This window comes from Macaca nemestrina, chromosome 10 (genome assembly GCF_043159975.1).
Source record: "Macaca nemestrina isolate mMacNem1 chromosome 10, mMacNem.hap1, whole genome shotgun sequence".
Taxonomy (NCBI): Eukaryota; Metazoa; Chordata; class Mammalia; order Primates; family Cercopithecidae; genus Macaca; species Macaca nemestrina.
Genome location: NC_092134.1, coordinates 69,085,410 through 69,104,023, shown reverse-complemented (window position 1 = coordinate 69,104,023; position 18,614 = coordinate 69,085,410). Strand labels below are relative to the sequence as shown.

The 18,614-nt window shown below is 42.6% G+C and overlaps 1 protein-coding gene, 1 long non-coding RNA gene and 1 other non-coding gene across 10 annotated transcripts in view; 1 reads left to right on the top strand and 2 right to left on the bottom strand.

Moving 5' to 3' along the window:
* Positions 1–3,046, top strand: part of LOC105473462 (uncharacterized) — a 122,890-nt gene extending 119,844 nt beyond the window's left edge. Inside the window, exons 5-7 of one of the 2 annotated variants that reach the window (XR_011609067.1) lie at positions 103–263; positions 1,890–2,022; positions 2,884–3,046. This is a non-coding gene — a long non-coding RNA (uncharacterized lncRNA). The remainder of the gene's footprint in view (positions 1–102; positions 264–1,889; positions 2,023–2,883) is intronic. The other variant, XR_011609068.1, reaches the window with a different exon arrangement.
* Positions 1–18,614, bottom strand: part of C10H12orf56 (chromosome 10 C12orf56 homolog) — a 116,980-nt gene that overhangs the window by 79,256 nt on the left and 19,110 nt on the right. For 5 of the 7 annotated variants that reach the window (XM_071071507.1, XM_011727289.2, XM_071071508.1 and 2 more), the window contains exon 2: positions 2,797–2,959. In XM_071071507.1, the coding sequence (XP_070927608.1) occupies positions 2,797–2,959 (163 nt within the window). Of the gene's footprint in view, positions 1–2,796; positions 2,960–10,865; positions 10,989–18,614 lie in introns of all 7 variants that reach the window. The other 2 variants (XM_071071510.1, XM_071071511.1) reach the window with 2 other exon arrangements.
* On the bottom strand, positions 5,618–5,721 carry LOC112425171 (small nucleolar RNA U13). Its single transcript, XR_003016222.1, has one exon. It is a non-coding gene; the product is annotated as a small nucleolar RNA U13 (small nucleolar RNA).

The window sequence follows — 18,614 nt, the reverse complement described above, 5'->3', positions numbered from 1 at the left end:
TGCATTAGTTTGATAGGGCTGCACTGCATTAGTTTGACAGGGTAACAACGTACCACAGAGTGGCTAAAAAAAAAAAAAAAAAATCCATTTTCTTTGCAATAGGATGCAACTGGAGAAACTGGTTGTTTTACCAAGGCTTTGACTGGAAGGGTATGCTTCCCTTTAAGGAGTCAAGCTTGACTTGCAGAACTGATAAAAGCCTCTTGGGAAAACTGGCCTGATACGTTGTCTATACAGTCCCCACACCGGGTTGCTAATTTGTGGTGAGTAAAGAATGTCACTTTCTAACAGATCCAGGAACCCCATGCTCTTGGGACCTCAAGAGGAGAGGCAATAACTTTCAGGTATTTGAGGGTACTAGCCCCTGGCGGGGCTCAGCTTTAGAAAGTCTTATCTGAGATTCCTTGTGGAACAGAGTTTCATCAAAGCCAGTCTAAAAGGCCTATGTAAAAATAATTATCTTTGCTGCACTTTATGCAAATAATCAGGTCAAATGTAAGACTAAAGTCTATTTTGCAAACAACTCAGTCCTATCATGATTTGTTTTTAGCAAAAATGAGGACTGGGGAGAAAGAAATTATATTTCAAAACTTAAATATTTGTCATTAAATTCTAGACTTTTTAGATTAGCTGTTTTTAAGTTTTTGCCCACATTTTAGACTAATTCTGTTTATTCCTGTGAACCAATCAGCAATCTCTGTCTGTAGCTCATAAGGAACAAAAGGGGATGGGTAATGTAAAAATCTGGATCACTATTCAGGTTCTGAGAAACTATCCTACACATCCTGCCATTTGGGAAAATAAGACCAAGGGAGTTAACCAAAGCCAAGCCCCACGCACCCAGATCTTAGCAAGAATAAATATAGCCACCACTTACCTGGGCATGTCACAGACATCCTTTTCTCTCCCTTGTTAGAGGAGGACTCAATTCCACCTTAGCATTTGGCTTATCATAAGGAGTCTATGCAACCCCCTCCCCCGCAGACACATTTTTGTCCCAAACTCAATTCCAAGCTTTGGGTCAAAGCCCCAGGAAAGAAAGCTGGATCTGAAGGATCCAGGTGCAGGCAATAACAGAAGTTAAAAGGCACAGCACAGGTAAGCATGACTGATTCCTGCCAATTAAGCCAAGCTTCCCAATTCATGAAAAAAGGTCATGCTGATATCCATGGCATAAATGAAGTCTAAGGAACTCAATGGCTACTGACAGCAGGGGAGATAGGGTGTACATGAGTAAGAGTATATATTCCCAGCCCCTAGGCTCCCCGGTTAACATTAGTGAAAGCCACTTTGATACCCATGGATGGCACCCTGATGTGGTCCCTAAGACTCAGGGATATAAGGATGGAAGAAAGAAAGAGGGATGCCTCACTTCTCATGTATACTGGGTATTCGCTAGGAAGAGATGGGAATGTGGGATGCCTCACTCCCCTCTTTCTATTAATAGAGAAGTAGCCATTCATCTTCAAGATGTACCCCTTTCGAATGCATCCTGAACCCCAGGATTCCTTTGGGGGAAAAAAGTCATTTTCTTTCCTCTTTCCTCCTCTGTCCTTCCTTCACAGATAGGTATTGTATCTCGGTACTACGGGATACTCCCTTTGGATACATCCTCCAAACTGGAAAAAGTTACTTTCCCAAACCTTAAACTGGTTGACTTAAGATTGGACTCAGGGGAAGGGAACCCAGAAGCCCAACATGCCAGCAAAAGAGTAAAAGGTTTTTTTTGTTTTTATTTTTGTTTTTTTAACCACTCAGGCTTTTGGCTCCCCCCTCCCTGTGCAAACTAGTAAAAGGTCTCAGGATCTTTGAGCTGTCCTTACCCACCACCCTTATTTCCTTTTGATACATGTTTTCTAATAAGCCAGTTTATCTCTTCTCACTTTCAGGCCGTTAAACTCCAAATAGTCATGCAACCAGAGCACCAGAGGATGGCCCCTTCTACAGGGAACCCTGAGATGGGCCTCAGAGGGAGATCTGACTGCCATTTTCCCAAAACAGCGCCCCCGTCAGCTGGAAGCAGTTAAGATCATTCCTCGTTCTTATCCTTATTCTAATGGCAGCTAGATGTACTTCTTTTTTTTCTTTTTTTGAGAGGGAATCTCGCTCTGTCGCCCAGGCTGGAGTGCAGTGGCGCGATCTCGGCTCACTGCAAGCTCCGCCTCCCGGGTTCCCGCCATTCTCCTGCCTCAGCCTCCCGAGTAGCTGGGACTACAGGCGCCCGCCACCTCGCCCGGCTAATTTTTTGCATTTTTAGTAGAGACGGGGTTTCACCGTGTTAGCCAGGATGGTCTGGATGTCCTGACCTCGTGATCCGCCCGCCTGGGCCTCCCAAAGTGCTGGGATTACAGGTTTGAGCCACCGCGCCCGGCCTTAGATGTAGTTCTTTCGACTGGAGAATGATAGATGCAGGAGGAAGATAAGGAAACCTGCCCAGGGCCTTGTCTGGGCGGGTCCACATGTGCGCTGGGAGAGTAGGGTTGGAACCACCGGGAATTCGAGCCTTGTGCGGGTGGATGAGCCTGGTCTCTTCAGCTCGTGTGTGTGGCGGACTGATATTCAATCTGTGAGGTGAGAGCCAGTTGGCCAGACCCCTTTTTTCCACTGAGAGCTTTCTTTTAATAAATCCCACTCTCTTTCATCTTTCGACGTGTCCCCATGCCTAATTTTCCTGGCTGTGTGATAAGAACCTGAATTTTACCTGAACTAAGGAGCAAAATATCCTGCATCAATTTTAAGAAATATATTACATACTTTTTTTTGCCTTAGATCCAGAGACAAACTGGAAGTACCTACCTTTCTCGTTGTTAGCTTTAGTATGATGAAATGGAAATAGGAATTTCCTGACACCGTTTGACTTTTTACACTCTTTTTTCAAAACAGTTGAAGAATAGATGATACGAATGTGTTGGCTGATTTCTCCATCTGGCGAGCTCAAAAATTCTGGGTAATCATCAATCTGGAAAAAAAAATAATTCACCTAATTGAAGACAAATACAACTGCTTACCTATGTTGGTATAATAAATCCCCCAAAACCAAGGGCAAGTTTTTTTGTTTCTACGTGTGTGTGTGTGTGTGTGTGTGTGTGTGTGTGTATACTTTTTTTTTTTTTTCAAAACGGGAGTCTCACCCTGACACCCAGGCTGGAGTGTAGTGGTGCGATCTCAACTCATTGCAACCTCCACCTCCTGGGTTCAAGTGATTCTCCTGCCTCAGCCTCCTGAGTAGCTGGGATTACAGACATGAGCCACCACACCCGGCTAATTTTTGTATTTTTAGTAGAGACAGGGTTTCACCATGTTGGCCAGGCTGGTCTCGAACTCCTGACCACAAGTGATCACCCACCTCGGCCTCTCAAAGTGCTGGGATTACAGGCATGAGCCATGGCATCCAGCCCAAAGGCAAGTTTAAACTGACTTCTTTTTTTTTTTTTCCCCCCCTCATTTTCTCCACTGGGACATCTTCCTTTTCTTCTTCTTAGGTTTCCCAATTATTTTTCTATTTTTTTTAGTTCTTACTAAAAATGTGCTCAGCAACAGAACCCAAGAAACTATTTACACTATAGATTGCTACATAAACGCTAACAGTGTTTTGTTACAGTATTTGTTAAAATACATCCCTCTCCGCTTCCATTTTATTTTATTTTTTGTTGTTGAGACAGAGTCTCTCTCTGTCACCCAGGCTGGAGTGCAATGGCACAATCTCCGCTCACTACAACCTCCACCTCCTGGGTTCAAGCAATTCTCGTGCCTCAGTCTCCTGAGTAACTAGGATTACAGGCACCTGCAATCACACCCAGCTAATTTTTGTATTTTTGTAGAGATGGGGTTTCACCATGTGGGACAGGCTGGTCTTGAACTCCTGACCTAAGGTGATCCGCCTGCCTCGGCCTCCCAAAGTGCTGGGATTATAAGCACGAGCCTCTGTGCCTAGTCCACTTCCATTTTAAAAATAATTTTTTCATAAAGGTCTCAAAAATGTATAATTAATTGATTTTACACTAAGATTTTTCTATGCAGAAGACAATGTCCATTTATAGGTAAGAGCCCACAGATTCTGTGAAGCAAACATCTAGGTTTGAACTACTGGAAATGTGCTTCTCTCCAACGTGCTCTGTTCTCTATTCTGGATAAAAATGGGAAAAGTTCTCAATAAATAGATAGGACATTTAGATCTTCTCTGTAACAGCCTACTTCACTTTCTATGACAAGCAGCAATAGCATTTGCTTGAAAAGCTAAGAATGAGACAGGCACAATGGTGCCCACCTGTGGTCTCAGCTACTCTGGAGGCTGAGGCAGGGGAATCACTGGAGCTCAGGAGTTGAGGCTGTAGTGTGCTATGATCTATGCAGTGCACTTGTCTGTGACCACTGTAACCCTCTCTGGGTAACATAGAAAGATCCCATCTCTTTTTCTTTTTTTATTTTGAGATGGAGTCTTGCTCTTGTCACCCATGCTGGAGTACAATCACACAATCTCGGCTCACTGCAACCTTCACCTCCCAGGTACAAGCAATTCTCCTGCCTTAGCCTCCAGAGTATCTGGGATTACAAGCACGTGCCACCACACCTGGCTAATTTTTTGTATTTTTCGTAGAGACAGGGTTTTACCATGTTGGCCAAGCTGGTCTTGAACTCCTGACCTCAGGTGATCCATCTGCCTCGGCCTCCCAAAGTGCTGTAATCCCACAGCTTTGGGAAGCCAAGGCCGGTGTATCCCCTGAAGTTAGGAGTTCGAGACCAGCCTGACCAACATGGTGAAACCCTGTCTCTACTAAAATACAAAAATTAGCCGGGTGTGCTGGTACATGCCTGTAGTCACAGCTACTCTCGAGGCTGAGGCAGGAGAATCGCTTGAACCCTGGAGGTGGAGGTTGCAGTGAGCTGAGATTGCACCACTGCACTCCAGCCTGGGCAACAGAGTGAGACTCCATCTCAAAAAAAAAAAAAAAAAACCAGGTGGGGCTCAGGCAGAATTCCTGTGTAGGCTTTTTGTGAGTACCTAGAATTTAGATAAAAATGTTTACTGTCATCATGCAGTTTCATTTTTCTTTTCACAAATCTAAGAAAGAAATATCAAGTAATACAATTTATAAAATCTAAATCGAAGTAATTGAAGATAGGAAGATGAATTAATAAAAAGCTATTAGTATCTACTCAAATTCAATTTTTAAAAATTATTTTCAAATATGTAGAGTAATTCAAACCAGTTAATGAATCTGTACTTGAAATCACCACTCAACTTTCTCTGATTTAGGCTAAACAATTTTAATTCCATTAGTCTTATTTATTTTTATGATTTGAACAGTAGTTTAATTTTAATTTTTTTGAGACAGGATCTCAAAAAATTAGAAAAAAATATAAATTTGTGCTCAATATAATGAAATCATTATTCTGATAGGTTTTTACTTCAACTTTATGTTTTATAATATCTCAGATTGAAGATAAGTTCCAAGATCCTTAGGTAACTTAAAGCCTTGGGCAGATATTAAATTGAGTTAATAGATAGTCATCAGACACCAAAATAATTCCTAAGTAAGAAAGAATACTGAAACACTGGCTACTTGAGCATTATTTTAAGTGTATATACATGTGGTTTTGTTTTTTCTTCTTCTCATGCCAGATGGGTAATGTGCCCACATCATAACAAGCTTTGCGGGTGGTACATCTCACACATGAGTGTGAAAACCCAATCACCATGCTTATGAACTTCAAAAGGATAAAAAATACATACACTTGCCTGGACATGGTGGCTCACACCTGCAACCCCAGCACTTTGGGTAGCCGAGCTGGGTGGATCACAAGGTCAGGAGTTTGAGACCAGCCTGGCCAACATGGTGAAACCCCATCTCCACTAAAGAAACAAAAAATTAGCCGGATGTGGTGGCGTGCACCTGTAATCCCAGATACTCAGGAGGCTGAGGCAGGAGAATCACTTGAACACGGGAGGTGGAGGTTGCAGTGAGTCGAGATCATGCCATTGCACTCCAGCCTGGGCAACAGGGCGAGACTCCATCTCAAAAAAAAATAATAAATTAAAAAATAATAATAATACATTTAAGCTTATTTTTATATTTTACAGAGAGGTTATATATTTTGGTCATGTTTAATCAATGTGCTCATTTACAAAGTTTCCATGCTTGTGAAAGAGGTTCTTCTTAGAAACAAATGCTTGTTCCTCAGTGCTGAAAAGAAAGAGTGCTCAGATAAAGAATTTTCTCAGCAAGACAATTGTCACTTCCATAGAAGGGTGCAACTGGTGGATGGAGCAATGGCAAGCGCACACCTGAACGAGGGAGGGGAAGGGGTTCTTATTCCTGACGCAGGCAGATCCTACTCCTGTGTCATTCCCCTGTTGGCTAGGGTTGGACTGCACAGTCTAAGCTAATTCCGATTGGCTGTTTTAAAGACAGCAGGGGTACGAGTCAGAGTGGTGGGGTGAGTAGTTTGGCACGAAGGATGGTTACAGAACAGGTAACTCAGGATGTGTCAGGACAGAGCAGGTGACGAGGGGAACAGATGTGAACTACTGATTAGAATGAGCAGGAAAGTTGTTTACTGAAACTAGAGGGAAGGGGACGAAGACAACCAAGAAGTTAAACTTTAAAATAGAGAACAGAGAATAAGAGAGCTGAACATACTGACATACTGATTCTTTGAAGAGAAGCTGGGAGTTCACGATATCTAACATTCTTTTCAAGCATGTTGCTTTCTATGCCTATTATTAAATATTTTATTGTCACTTTGACTAACTAGGTAACCAGGCATTGTTTCTCAGGCACCCATGATTCTCTCTTAACCAAAAGTGAAAATCCCCTTTAATAAACACTTGATTTTTGCCTTCCCCAAATAAGATTCTAATTATAAGAAAGAAATATATTAAAATCTCAGGACATATTTTACACCTAAAACATCTTTGAGATTTATCAGCGGGCTCCTAAAAAAAAGCACAAAAATGTGGTCTTTCAACTTATGAGAAGAAGAGGCTGGAAATAATTTGGTCTACTTACTACTGTTTCATGGGAAGAATTGTCAAGTCCGAAGAGATGTTCAGTGTTCCTTAGCTTAAATTCGTGTAGGTAAGTTCTTAAGTAAGTTGTAATAACATAAATATTTCAGAAATTTTTTATGGGAGATTTGTTGATGCTTTTATTGCCTATGTATCAGTCTTAGGGGTGCTTTGCCTTATTATATTAGACAACTGAAATATGTGTTATCAATCAAATTTTTTTTTCTTTTTTCTTTTTTTTTTTTTTTTTTTTTTGTTGAGACAGGGTTGAGCTCTGTAGCCGAGGCTGGAGTGCAGTCATACAATCTCAGGTCACTGCAACCTCTGCCTCCCAGGCTCAAGCGATCCTCCCACCTCAGCTTCCTGAGTAGCTGAGACTACAGGCACATGCCACCAGGCTGGGCTAAATTATTTTACTTTTTTTGTAGAGACAAGATCTCGGGCCAGGCGAGGTGGCTCGTGCCCGTAATCCCAATAGTTTCAGGGCCGAGGCAGGTGGATCATTTGAGATCAGGAGTTCGAGACTACCCTGGCCAACATAGTGAGACCCCCCCATCTCTACTAAAAATGCAAAAATTAGCCAGGCTTAGTGGCACGCACCTGTGATCCCAGCTACTCAGAAGGCTGAGGCAGGAGAATTGCTTGAACCTGGAGACAGAGACTGCAGTGAGCTGAGATTGTGCCACTGCACTCCAGCCTGGGTGACAGAGGGAGACTCCATCTCAAAAAAGAAAAAAAAAGAAAAGAAAGCCAATTCTATATACCCTACAAGGCCTCCATCACTGTAAGGTGATATGTGATTACACTGATAGTTGTCACACAAACAAGTGGACATATTTGCATATGTAAAAGGAGGGATGATGACAGATGTGATAAAAAGAAACTATGAATAGTGGTAGTGCCAAAAGATTATGTACCAAAAGTACTGTGATTTCTCATTTCCCCCTTTCTCTCTTATTGATTGATTTAGAAATCCTAATATCAGCTGTGTGCAGTGGCTCACGCCTGTAATCCCAACACTTTGGGAGGCTGAGGCAGGCAGATCACTAGGTCAGGAGTTCGAGACCAGTCTGGCCTACATGGTGAAACCCCATCTATACTAAAAATACAAAAATTAGCCAGGTGTGGTGGCATGCACGTGTAATCCCAGCTACTTAGGAGACTGAGGCAGGAGAATTGCTGGAACCCGGGAGGCGGAGATTACAGTGAGCTGAGATCACGCCACTGCAATGCAGCCTGGGCAACACAATGAGACTCTGTCTCAAAAGTAAGAATAATAATCTCAGCCAGGCATGGTGGCGCAAGCCTGTAATTGTAGCACTTTGTGAGGCTGAGGCTGGCAGATCACCTGAGGTCAGGAGTTCAAGACCAGCCTGGCCAACGTGGTGAAACTCCATCTCTACTAAAAATACAAAAATTAGCCAGGTGTGGTGGTGCACGCCTATAATCCCAGCTACTTGGGAGGCTGAGGCAGGAGAATTGCTTGAACCCAGGACGGGGAGGATGCAGTGAGCCAAGATCACACCACTGCCTGGGCGACACAGTGAGACTCCGTTTCCAAATAATAATAATAATCTCAGTTGCAAAACTTATGGTCACAAAATTGTAAGACAGAACAAAACTCTAACAGAAACATGTAATTCAACTTGGACTTGAGGAAAGAGGGTAAAGTGTTAGAGAAAGGGTGGTTTCTTCTTTTCCTTATTTGCTTATGATGGAGTTCAGGACATACTACCTCAAAATAGGGCACTTCGCCAGATTGATTGTTTTAAGCTGAAGGAACTTGAGGAATGACATGTACAGGAAGCACTCTTTGACCTTGATCTGAAGCAGGTCATAAAATCTAGGAATAATTTTCTAACCTTCTTTTGATGCAGGTCACAGAGCCCTCATGCGAAAGGTGCCCTCCCTGTATCCAGAGGAAAGGATAAAGTCTCTGAACAAATAGGCCTAACATTCTCCAATTTGTTACACTGAGATCATACTTTTTGTTTGTCCTACTATATTTCTCCATGACTTTCCTCTCTTCATCAAACCAAGCATAAAAACATTCAGGTTTAACCACTTCTTCAGATCTTCATTTCCTTACGAAGGCTCCCATGTCACATGAAACTGAAATAAATGTGTATGTTTTTCTCTTGTTAATCTATCCTTTGTTACAAGGGCCCCAAGCCAATGAACCTAAGATGGGTAGAAGGAAAAGATTTATTTCCTCCTTTATACTTTTAAAAATTAAAAAAAAAATTCAAAAATAAAAATCTCTGTTTAAAAAATGTCTCTTTGTAAAGATCACAGCATGTTTGTGAAGCCAGAGAGGACCACTCAGGAGCAAGCAAGTCTAATTGACACATCTACTGGGGGGTAAAGAGTTTTCTGAAAGCTTTTCCACTGTGAGCACTGAACAAGGCAGGAAAGCTTAATCCAAAGAACATGCTCTCAGTGCCTGAAGAAACAAAAGAAGCTCTTTTTTGTTTTGTTTTGTTTTTTTTTAAGACGGAGTTTCGCCCTGTCACTCAGGCTAGAGTACAGTGGCGTGATCTTTGCTCACTGCAACCTCCTCTTCCCGGGTTCAAGCAATTCTCCCTGCCTCAGCCTCCTGAGTAGCTGGGATTACAGGCACCCATCAATATGTCTGGCTAATTTTTGTAGTTTTAGTAGAGACAGAGTTTCACCATGTTGGCCAGGCTTGTCTCGGACTCCTGACCTTAAGTGATCCACCCGCCTCGCCCTCCCAAAGTGCCAGGGTTACAGGAGTGAGCCACTGCGCCCAGCGAAAAGAAGCTCTTAAGAGGAACAAAGCTGAATTCAATCCCTTGCTAGCAATTTAGTTTAGACATGGTATAATTTTAAAGAAATATTTTTTTGTGTTTACATCAGAGATATTTTTACAAAATTCAAAAACTGGCCGGGCGCAGTGGCTCATGCCTGTAATCCCGGCACTTTGGGAGGCTGAGGCCAGCGACTGCATGAGGCCAGGAGTTCAAGACCAGCCTGGCCAAATGGCGAAACCCTGTCTCCACTAAAAATACAAAAATTAGCTGGGCGTGGTGGCAGGCGCCTGTAATTCCAGCTACTTGGGAGGCTGAGGCAGGAGAATCGCTTGACCCAGGAGACAGAGGTTGCAGTGAGCCAAGATCAAGCCATTGCACTCCAGCCTGGGTGACAGAGCAAGGCTCCATCTCAAAAAATAAGAAAATTCAAAAACCAAACCTTCCATTTAACCCCAAAATGTGAAAAAATATAGATAATAGGTAGGTAGACAGACAGATGATAGATAGACAGACAGACAGATAGATAGGAAAGATATTGTAAAGATCCTATAAAATAATTTTAAAATTTTCTAACTGTCCTAAAATAAGCTCTAAGTATGGTGAGTAAAATTCTATTTTGAATGGCTATTTAGCTTATTTAGGTTGAAAATAAGTTAAGATTTTTTATGTTTCATATAACATCAAATTTGTTTTTAGGACTGTTTATGAAAGTTGAAAGAACTGCCTTTATCCAGACCCTTTTTAGCACAGGCAATAATATCTAAGAAATATATACCTGAAAATAATTTTAAAAGTCCAAATCAGGACACATACTTTTTTTTTTCCGTAAGAATTGCCAAAAAAAAACCGTTGGTATAACAATGAAATCACATTATTTATATACATTTGATAAATCAACTCTTTTAAGTATAATTGCATAAAATTATTATTGGGCCAGGTGTGGTGTCACACCTGTAATCCCAGCACTTAGGGAGGCCGAGGTGGGCAGATCACTTGAAGTCGGGAATTTGAGACCAGCCTGGCCAACATGGTGAAACTGGTCTCTACTAAAAATACAAAAATGAGCTGGGTGTGGTGGTGCGCACCTGTAATCCCATCTAGTCAGAAGGCTGATGCAGGAGAATTGCTTGAACCAGGGAGGCAGAGGTTGCAGTGAGCTGAGATTCACACCACTGCACTCCAGTCTGGGAGACAAAGTAAGAATCCATCTCAGAAAAAGAAAAAAAAAAATTATTATTGGCCCTGCACTGTACTTGTATGCCACACCAATATAAACGGTAATGTTAGAGGTAATTGAGTCAGAGCAACTCCATCTTGAATAGGGGCTGCGTAAAATGAGGCTGAGACCTGCTGGGCCGCATTCCCAGGAGGTTAAGGCATTCTATAATAAGTCACAAGATGAGATAGGAGTGCAGCACAAGATACAGGTCATAAAGACCTTGCTGATAAAACAGGTAGCAGTAAAGAAGTCAGCTAAAACCCACCAAAACCAAGATGGTGATGAGAGTGACCTCTGGTTGTCCTCACTGCTACACTCCCACCAGTGCCATGACAGTTTACAAATGCCATGCCAACCTCAGGAAGTTACCCTATACAGTCTTAAAAAGGGAGGCATGAAAAATTCACCTTTTGTTTAGCATATAATCAAGAAATAACCATTAAGAATGGGCAACCAGCAGCCTTTGGGGCTGCTCTGCCTATGGAGTAGCCATTCTCTTCTTCCTTTACTTGTATTTTTTATTTTATTTTATTTTATTTTATTTTTTGAGATCAAGTTTCACTCTTGCTGCCCAGGCTGGAGTGCAATGGTGCAATCTCGGCTCACTGCAACCTCCTCCTCCCAGGTTCAAGCGATTCTCCTGCCTCAGCCTCCTGAGTATCTGGGATTACAGGCATGTGCCACTATGCCCAGCTAATTTTGTATTTTTAGTAGAGATGGGATGTCTCCATGTTGGTCAGGCTGGTCTCAAACTCTCGACCCCAGGTCATCTGCCCACCTCGGCCTCCCAAAGTGCTGGGATTACAGGCATGAGCCACCTTGCCCAGCTATTCCTTTACTTTCTTAATAAACTTGCTTTCACTTTATGAACTCACCTCGAATTCTTTCTTGCATGACACCCAAGAACCCTCTCTTGGGGTCTGGATTGGGACCTCTTTCCAGTAACAGCAACTAGCTGTCTTTTCGCCTTAGAAACTGGGGCTGGGGAAGTTGGAGTTAGTTGCAAATGGTCTCCTAAGTTCTCACTCCCTGTCATAAATTATAACATTTTGTAATATTTGGCCTAAAACTTGCTTTGGAAGGTGCTGTTACCAGAAAGGGGTCTTGATACAGAACCCAAGAGAGGGTTCATGGATCAGGCACAAGAAAGAATTCAGGGTGAGTCCACACTGCAAAGTGAAAGCAACTTTGCACTCCAGCCTGGGCGACAGAGCGAGATTCCGTCTCAAAAAAAAGAAAGAAAGAAAGAAAGAAAGAAAGAAAGAAAGAAAGAAAGAAAGAAAGAAAGAAAGAAAGAAAGAAAGAAAGAAAGAAAGAAAGAAAGAAAAAGAAAAAGAAAGTAAAGCATTAAGAATGGCTACTCCACAGGCTACTCCATTAAAAAATAGCCAATTTTTATGGTTATTTATTGATTATATGCTAAACAGAGGGTGGATTATTCATGAGTTTTCTGGAAAAGGGTGGGAAATTCCTGGAACTGATGGTTTCTCCCCTTTTTAGACTATGTAGGATAGCTTCCTGAGGTTGCCACAGCATTCGTAAACTGTCATGGCACTGGTGGAGTGTAGCAGTGAGGAAGACCAGAGGTCAGCTCATGGCCATCTTGGTTTTGGTGGGTTTTGGCTGGCTTCTTTACTGCAACCTGTTTTATCAGCAAGGTCTTTATGACCTGTGTCTTGTGCTGACCTCCTGTCTTATCCTGTGACTTAGAATGCCTTAACCTCCTGGGAATATGGCCCAGTAGGTCGTAGCCCCATATTACACAGCCCCTATTCAAGATGGAATTGTTCTGGCTTAAATACCTCTGACAGTGCTGAATGTACAACCCTCAAGTGGTTTGGAACCAAGTGATGCACGAATTACTATTCTCAAAGTAAAATCTGGGCACTGAGAAAACTCTAAAACAACCATGTTACCTGCTGAAGGAAAACCAACATGCTGGCTCCCTAGCGAGGTGCACCTTCTCTCAATCTGTGAGGCTAAAAGGACAGGTAAATGGGAAGGAAAGGGTTAACTCAGCAGGGCTGAGTTGTTTAAACACCTGTTCCAAAGAAAGCCTTGAATCAGGACTAGTCTTTGACCCCCGATGGAGAGATCATCTCGAAACCTTGGGATATTCTGCTCCATAAAAGTGTTTTGGGGCGCACGCTAGGGGTCCCTTCGAGAGGAGGAGGAAGAGGGGAAATGGTTGCCAGAGGAGAGTTTCTCGAAGTGTATTCTCTGGAACCAGCACCTACTATGTTCTCAATGCCGTGCCACCTAGAGATGATCATGGGAATAGCCAGAGTAGTCATGTACAAATCTTTTTGCGGAAAAAGGTGCTTGAATGTATGCCTAAATGTTCGAGTTTAGCACGAGGCCACTGTTGGAACACTGATGAGAGATCATGATGCAGTCATCCTTTTGGATCTTTTTAATAATGTATGACCCTTCACCTTTAATCCCCTGACCTGCATTACCTTGGTAACCATTTCATTCTTTAATTTCATTTTTTACTTTTGGTGTAAAAGCTGTAACATTTCATCTATCAAAGTGTAACATGATGATTTCCTCAAATAGATAATTCCTTTGAGCAATAAATTTGCAAAATGCTGTCTTCATTTGCTGTATTAAAATTTATTTCCGTTTTGCTTTTTTTTTTTTTTTTTTTTGTTAAAGAGTGTTGGGCCGGGCGCGGTGGCTCACGCCTGTAATCACAAAATGTTGGGAGGCCGATGTGGGTAGATCACTTGAACCCAGGAGTTCCAGACCAGCCTGGGCAACATAGGGAAACCCTGTGTCTACTAAAAATACAAAAATTAGCCGGGTGTGATGGCATGTGCCTGTAGTCCCAGTTACTTGCGGGAGGTCAAGGTTGCAGGGAGCCGAGATTGAGCTACTGCACTCCAGCCTTGGCAATGAGAGGGAGACCCTGCCTCAAAAAAACAAAACAAAAATTTCTTAAATTAAAAAAAAAAAATTTAAAAATGTTTTTGCATGTCTGAAACCTTGGACCATACTGTACCAGTTGGACCAGATAAGTTTATCCTGACAATGTGATTTATTGTAAACACCTGTTTTTGCTCAAGGGTGGGGAGCAGTGAAGAGGCATTGGGGGTGCTGGCGTCTGAGTAACCGAAGTCACTCACTCATGTAGGCCTTGCATGCCTATGGGACTAATGGAACACCAAGGCTGAGGTGAGCTTCCCTGGTTGGCAACACTTTGTACATGTTGTCGCACGTTGCTGGGAGAAGTAAGCAGGTCTATGCTGCTCCACTGAAAAAGAACACTGGCAATTTGTACCCAGTTTCTCTTAGATTTCGTCCCATGCACCTTTTCCCATTACTAACTTTAATATGTATCCTTTCACTGTAATAAATGTAGCTGTGAATATAAAAGCGTTTCTGAATCCTGTGAGTCCTTTCAGTGAATCATCAAGCAGGATGGCAGACTTGGGAGCCCCCTACACAGTGGGATAACCATACCCAGGCATGAGCCATTGGCTGCCTAGACCACTCTCATTCTGCCTCCTTTGGGCACTGCATGGCTTTGTCCTACCCCAGGCTAGAAGTCAGAGAGAGGTCAGCCCACTGCCCCATCCTTCCTCTTCAAAGGATTCATAAAAATTCTCATCCTTGTGGCCAGATTCTCTCCAGCATGAAGATGGGGAAAGGAAAAAAAAAAATGAAATATTGAAACAATGTCACATAGAATATAAGAACTAACATTCATTGAACACTCATTACATGATCCTTTAAGTGCTTTATAGGTATATCATTTAATCTGCAGACAACTTCATCAGCTGTTAAAACTATTCCTTTTTTTTTTTTTTTTTTTTGAGACAGAGTTTCGCTCTTGTTGCCCCGGCGGGAGTGCAGTGGTGTGATCTCGGCTCACTGCAGCCTCTGCCTTCCGGTTTCAAGCGATTCTCCTGCTTCAGCCTCCCGAGTAACTGGGACTACAGGTGCCCGCCACTAAGCTCGGCTAATTTTTTTGTATTAGTAGAAACGGAGTTTCACTATGTTGGCCAGGCTGTTCTCGAACTCCTGACCTTGTGATCTGCCCTCCTCAGCTTCCCAAAGTACTGGGATTACAGGCATGAACCACCGCACCCAGCCACTATTCCCATCTTATAAGGGAAGACAAGGAACCTAAGGCTCAGAGAACTAAGTTACTTGCCCAAATTGCCACTGCTAATGAGTGGCAGACCAGAGATTCAAAATGAAGCCTATGCTCTCAACTTACACAAACTGACACACAAAATATGAAACAGCAGGGCATGTGGCTCATGACTATAATACCAGCACTTTGGAAGGCTCAGGTATACATCATATATTCTATTATATATTATAATATATATACAGATATAAAGAAACTAAAGTACTATGGGTCTAAAAATAAAATTGCTTCCATTATGAGATAGGACAATGTTACAATAAAGTAAATTTTTGTATTCTCACTATGAGACAATGTTTAAGGAGAGATACTTTTTTTTTTTTTTTTTGAGATAGAGTCTCGCTCTGTTGCTCAGGCTAGAGTGCAGTGGCATGATCTTGGCTCACTGCAACCTCTGCCTCCTGGGTTCAAGCGATTCTCTTGCCTCTCTCAGCCTCCCAAGTAGCTGAGATTACAGGCACCCACCACCACACCCAGCTAATTTTTGTATTTAGTAGAGATGGGATTTCACCATGTTGGCCAGGCTGGCCTTGAACTCTTGACCTCAAGCAATCCACCTGCTGCAGCCTCCCAAAGTGCTGGGATTACAGGTGTGAGCCACTGTGCCAGACACTCTTTTTTTTTTTTTTCTTTTTTTCTGAAATGGTGTCTTGCTCTGTCACCCAGGCTGGAGTGCAGTGGCACAATCTCAGCTCACTGCAACCTCCACCTTCTGGGTTCAAGTGATTCTCCTGCCTCAGCCTCCCGAGTAGCTGAGATTACAGCTGCATGCCACCACGCCCAGCTAATTTTTGTATTTTTAGTAGAGAGGGGGTTTCACCATGTTGGCCACACTGGTCTCAAACTCCTGACCTCAGTTGATCCACCTGCCTCAGCCTCCCAAAGTGCTGGGATTAGAGATGTGAGCCACCGCGCCCGGCCTTGTTTTTTTGAGACCAGGTCTTGCTCTTTTGTTCAGGCTGGGGTGCAGTAGCATAGTCATGGCTACTGCAGCCTCAACCTGCTTGACTCAAGTGATGCTCCCACCTCAGCATCCCAAAGTGCTGGGATTACAGGTGTGAGTCACCATGCCTAGCCTAAGGAGAGATACTGAACAACATAAACATGATTACTGTAACAAATGTCACAAAACCCTCACAAATTCCAGATTTCCTAATTACTGAATTGACCCATTTTGCTTGTGTGGTGGCAAATGTCTTCATTTCTCATGCATTCTCATGAATCGTCCACCTATGGAGTATCTTATCAAAGGCCTGACATCAAAGAGAGATTGAAACATGAAAGAGAACCTCAGACTATGAAAGCCTAAAAAATGAATTTAACACAAAATAATGTACACGGGTCAGGATTAAAATCACTTAGAAATCAGAATTCTGAGTGAACCATATTAAAGTGTTCTGAAGGAAAGCCATCAGGCAGACAACAATCTCATTACCAGAAATACATTATTCTAATTAAATTCTTACGGGCTAATTCATTCTTTTGTGCCCTATTATTAAGTACATCATCACCAAACTGGGTAATCACAGTTGACATCTTGACAAAAATTTGGAATGGTGGGGAAAACTATAAACTAGCAGTCAGGAAATCTGATTTATAGTGTGGCTTCCACTACTAACTAGCAGTGTGACTTCAGTCAAGTCATTTAACCTCTTTTGACATTGATTTCCTCATGTGTAAAACGAAAAATATGGAATAGGTTTGAGGTCTCTTCTACTTTGTGAAAGATACTGGCACTAGCAAACCTACAAGAAATACTAACTAAACAGAGTCCTTCAGGCTGAAATAAAAGAACTTAGGGAGTAACTTGAATGCAAATTAAGAAATCTCTTAAAGATAACTACATAGAGTTCAGCATCATGGTTCATGCCTGTGATCCCAGCACTTTGGGAAGCTAAGGAAGGAGGATCGCTTGAGGCCAAGAAGTCAAAACCAACCTGGGCACCATAGTGAAATCTCATCTCTCTACAAAAAACCAAAACTACATAGGTTAAAAAAAAAAAAAAATGACTACATAGTTAAAAATAAAAGACAGTTAAATGACTTTTTTTTTTTCTTTAGACGGAATTTTGTTCTGTTGCCCAGGCTGGAGTGCAGTGGTACAATCTCGGCTCACTGCAACCTCTGCCTCCTGGGTTCAAGTGATTCTCCTGCCTCAGCCTCCCAAATAGCTGGGATTACAGGCATGTGCCACCACGCCCAGCTAATTTTTGTGTTTTTAGTACAGACAGGGTTTCACCATATTGGCCGGGCTGGTCTTGAACTCCTCACTACAAGCGATCTGCCAGCCTCAGCCTCCCAAAGAGCTAGGATTACAGGTGTGAGCCACGGTGCCTGACCTTGAAATGAATTATTTTGTTTGTAACTCTTTTTATCTCCTATCTAATTAAAAGACCACTGCCTAAAGCAGTATTTATACATCTGTGTTGACGGGAACACAATGTATAATATGTAATCTGTATGACAGTAATAGCACAAAGGAGGGGGAGAGAACAGAGCTATATGGAAGCAAAATTTTTATACACTATTAAAATCAAGCTGATAGGCCAGATGTGGTGGCTCACACCTGTAATCCCAGCACTTTGGGAGGCCAAGGCAGGTGGATCACTGGAGGTCAGGAGTTCGACACCAGCCTGGCCAACATAGTGAAACCCCATCTCTACTAAAAACACAAAAAAATCAGCTATGCATGGTGATGCATGCCTGTAATCCCAGCTACTCGGGAGGCTGAGGCAGGGGAACTGCTTGAACCCAGGAGGTGGAGGTTGCAGTGAGCTGAGATCGTGCCATTGCACTCCAGCCTGGGAGGCAGGGCAAGACTCTGTCTCAAAAAAAAAAAAAAAAAAAAAAAAAAAAAAAAAAAAAAAAAAAAAAAACCTGATAATAATCCAAACTAGATTGATACAAAATAAGATGCTGGCCAGCCATGGTGTTACAGGTGTAATTTCAGCTCTTTGGGAGGCAGAGGCAAGTGGATCACCTGAGGTCAGGAGTTCGAGACCAGCCTGGCCAACATAGCAAAACCCTCTCTCCACAAAAAATACAAAACTTAGTCAGGTGTGGTGGCGGGCGCCTGTTATCCCAGCTACTTGGGAGGCTGAGGCTGGATAATTGCTTGAACCCAGGAGGCAGAAGTTGCAATGAGCCGAGATTGTGCTACTGTACTTTAGCCTGGGTGACAGAGTGAGACTGTGCCCCTACAAAAAAAAAAAAAAAAAAAAAAAGCCAGGTGCAGTGACTCATGCCTATAATCCCAGCACTTTCGGAGGCTGAGGCAGGAGGATCATTTGAGGTCAGGAGTTCGAGACCAGTCTGACCAACAGAGCAAAACCACATCTCTACCAAAAATACAAATATTAGCTGGGTGTGGTGGCATGCGCCTGTAGTCCCAGCTACTTGGGAGGCTGAGGCATGAGAATCGCTTGAGCCCAGGAGACAGAGGTTGCAGTAAGCTGAAAT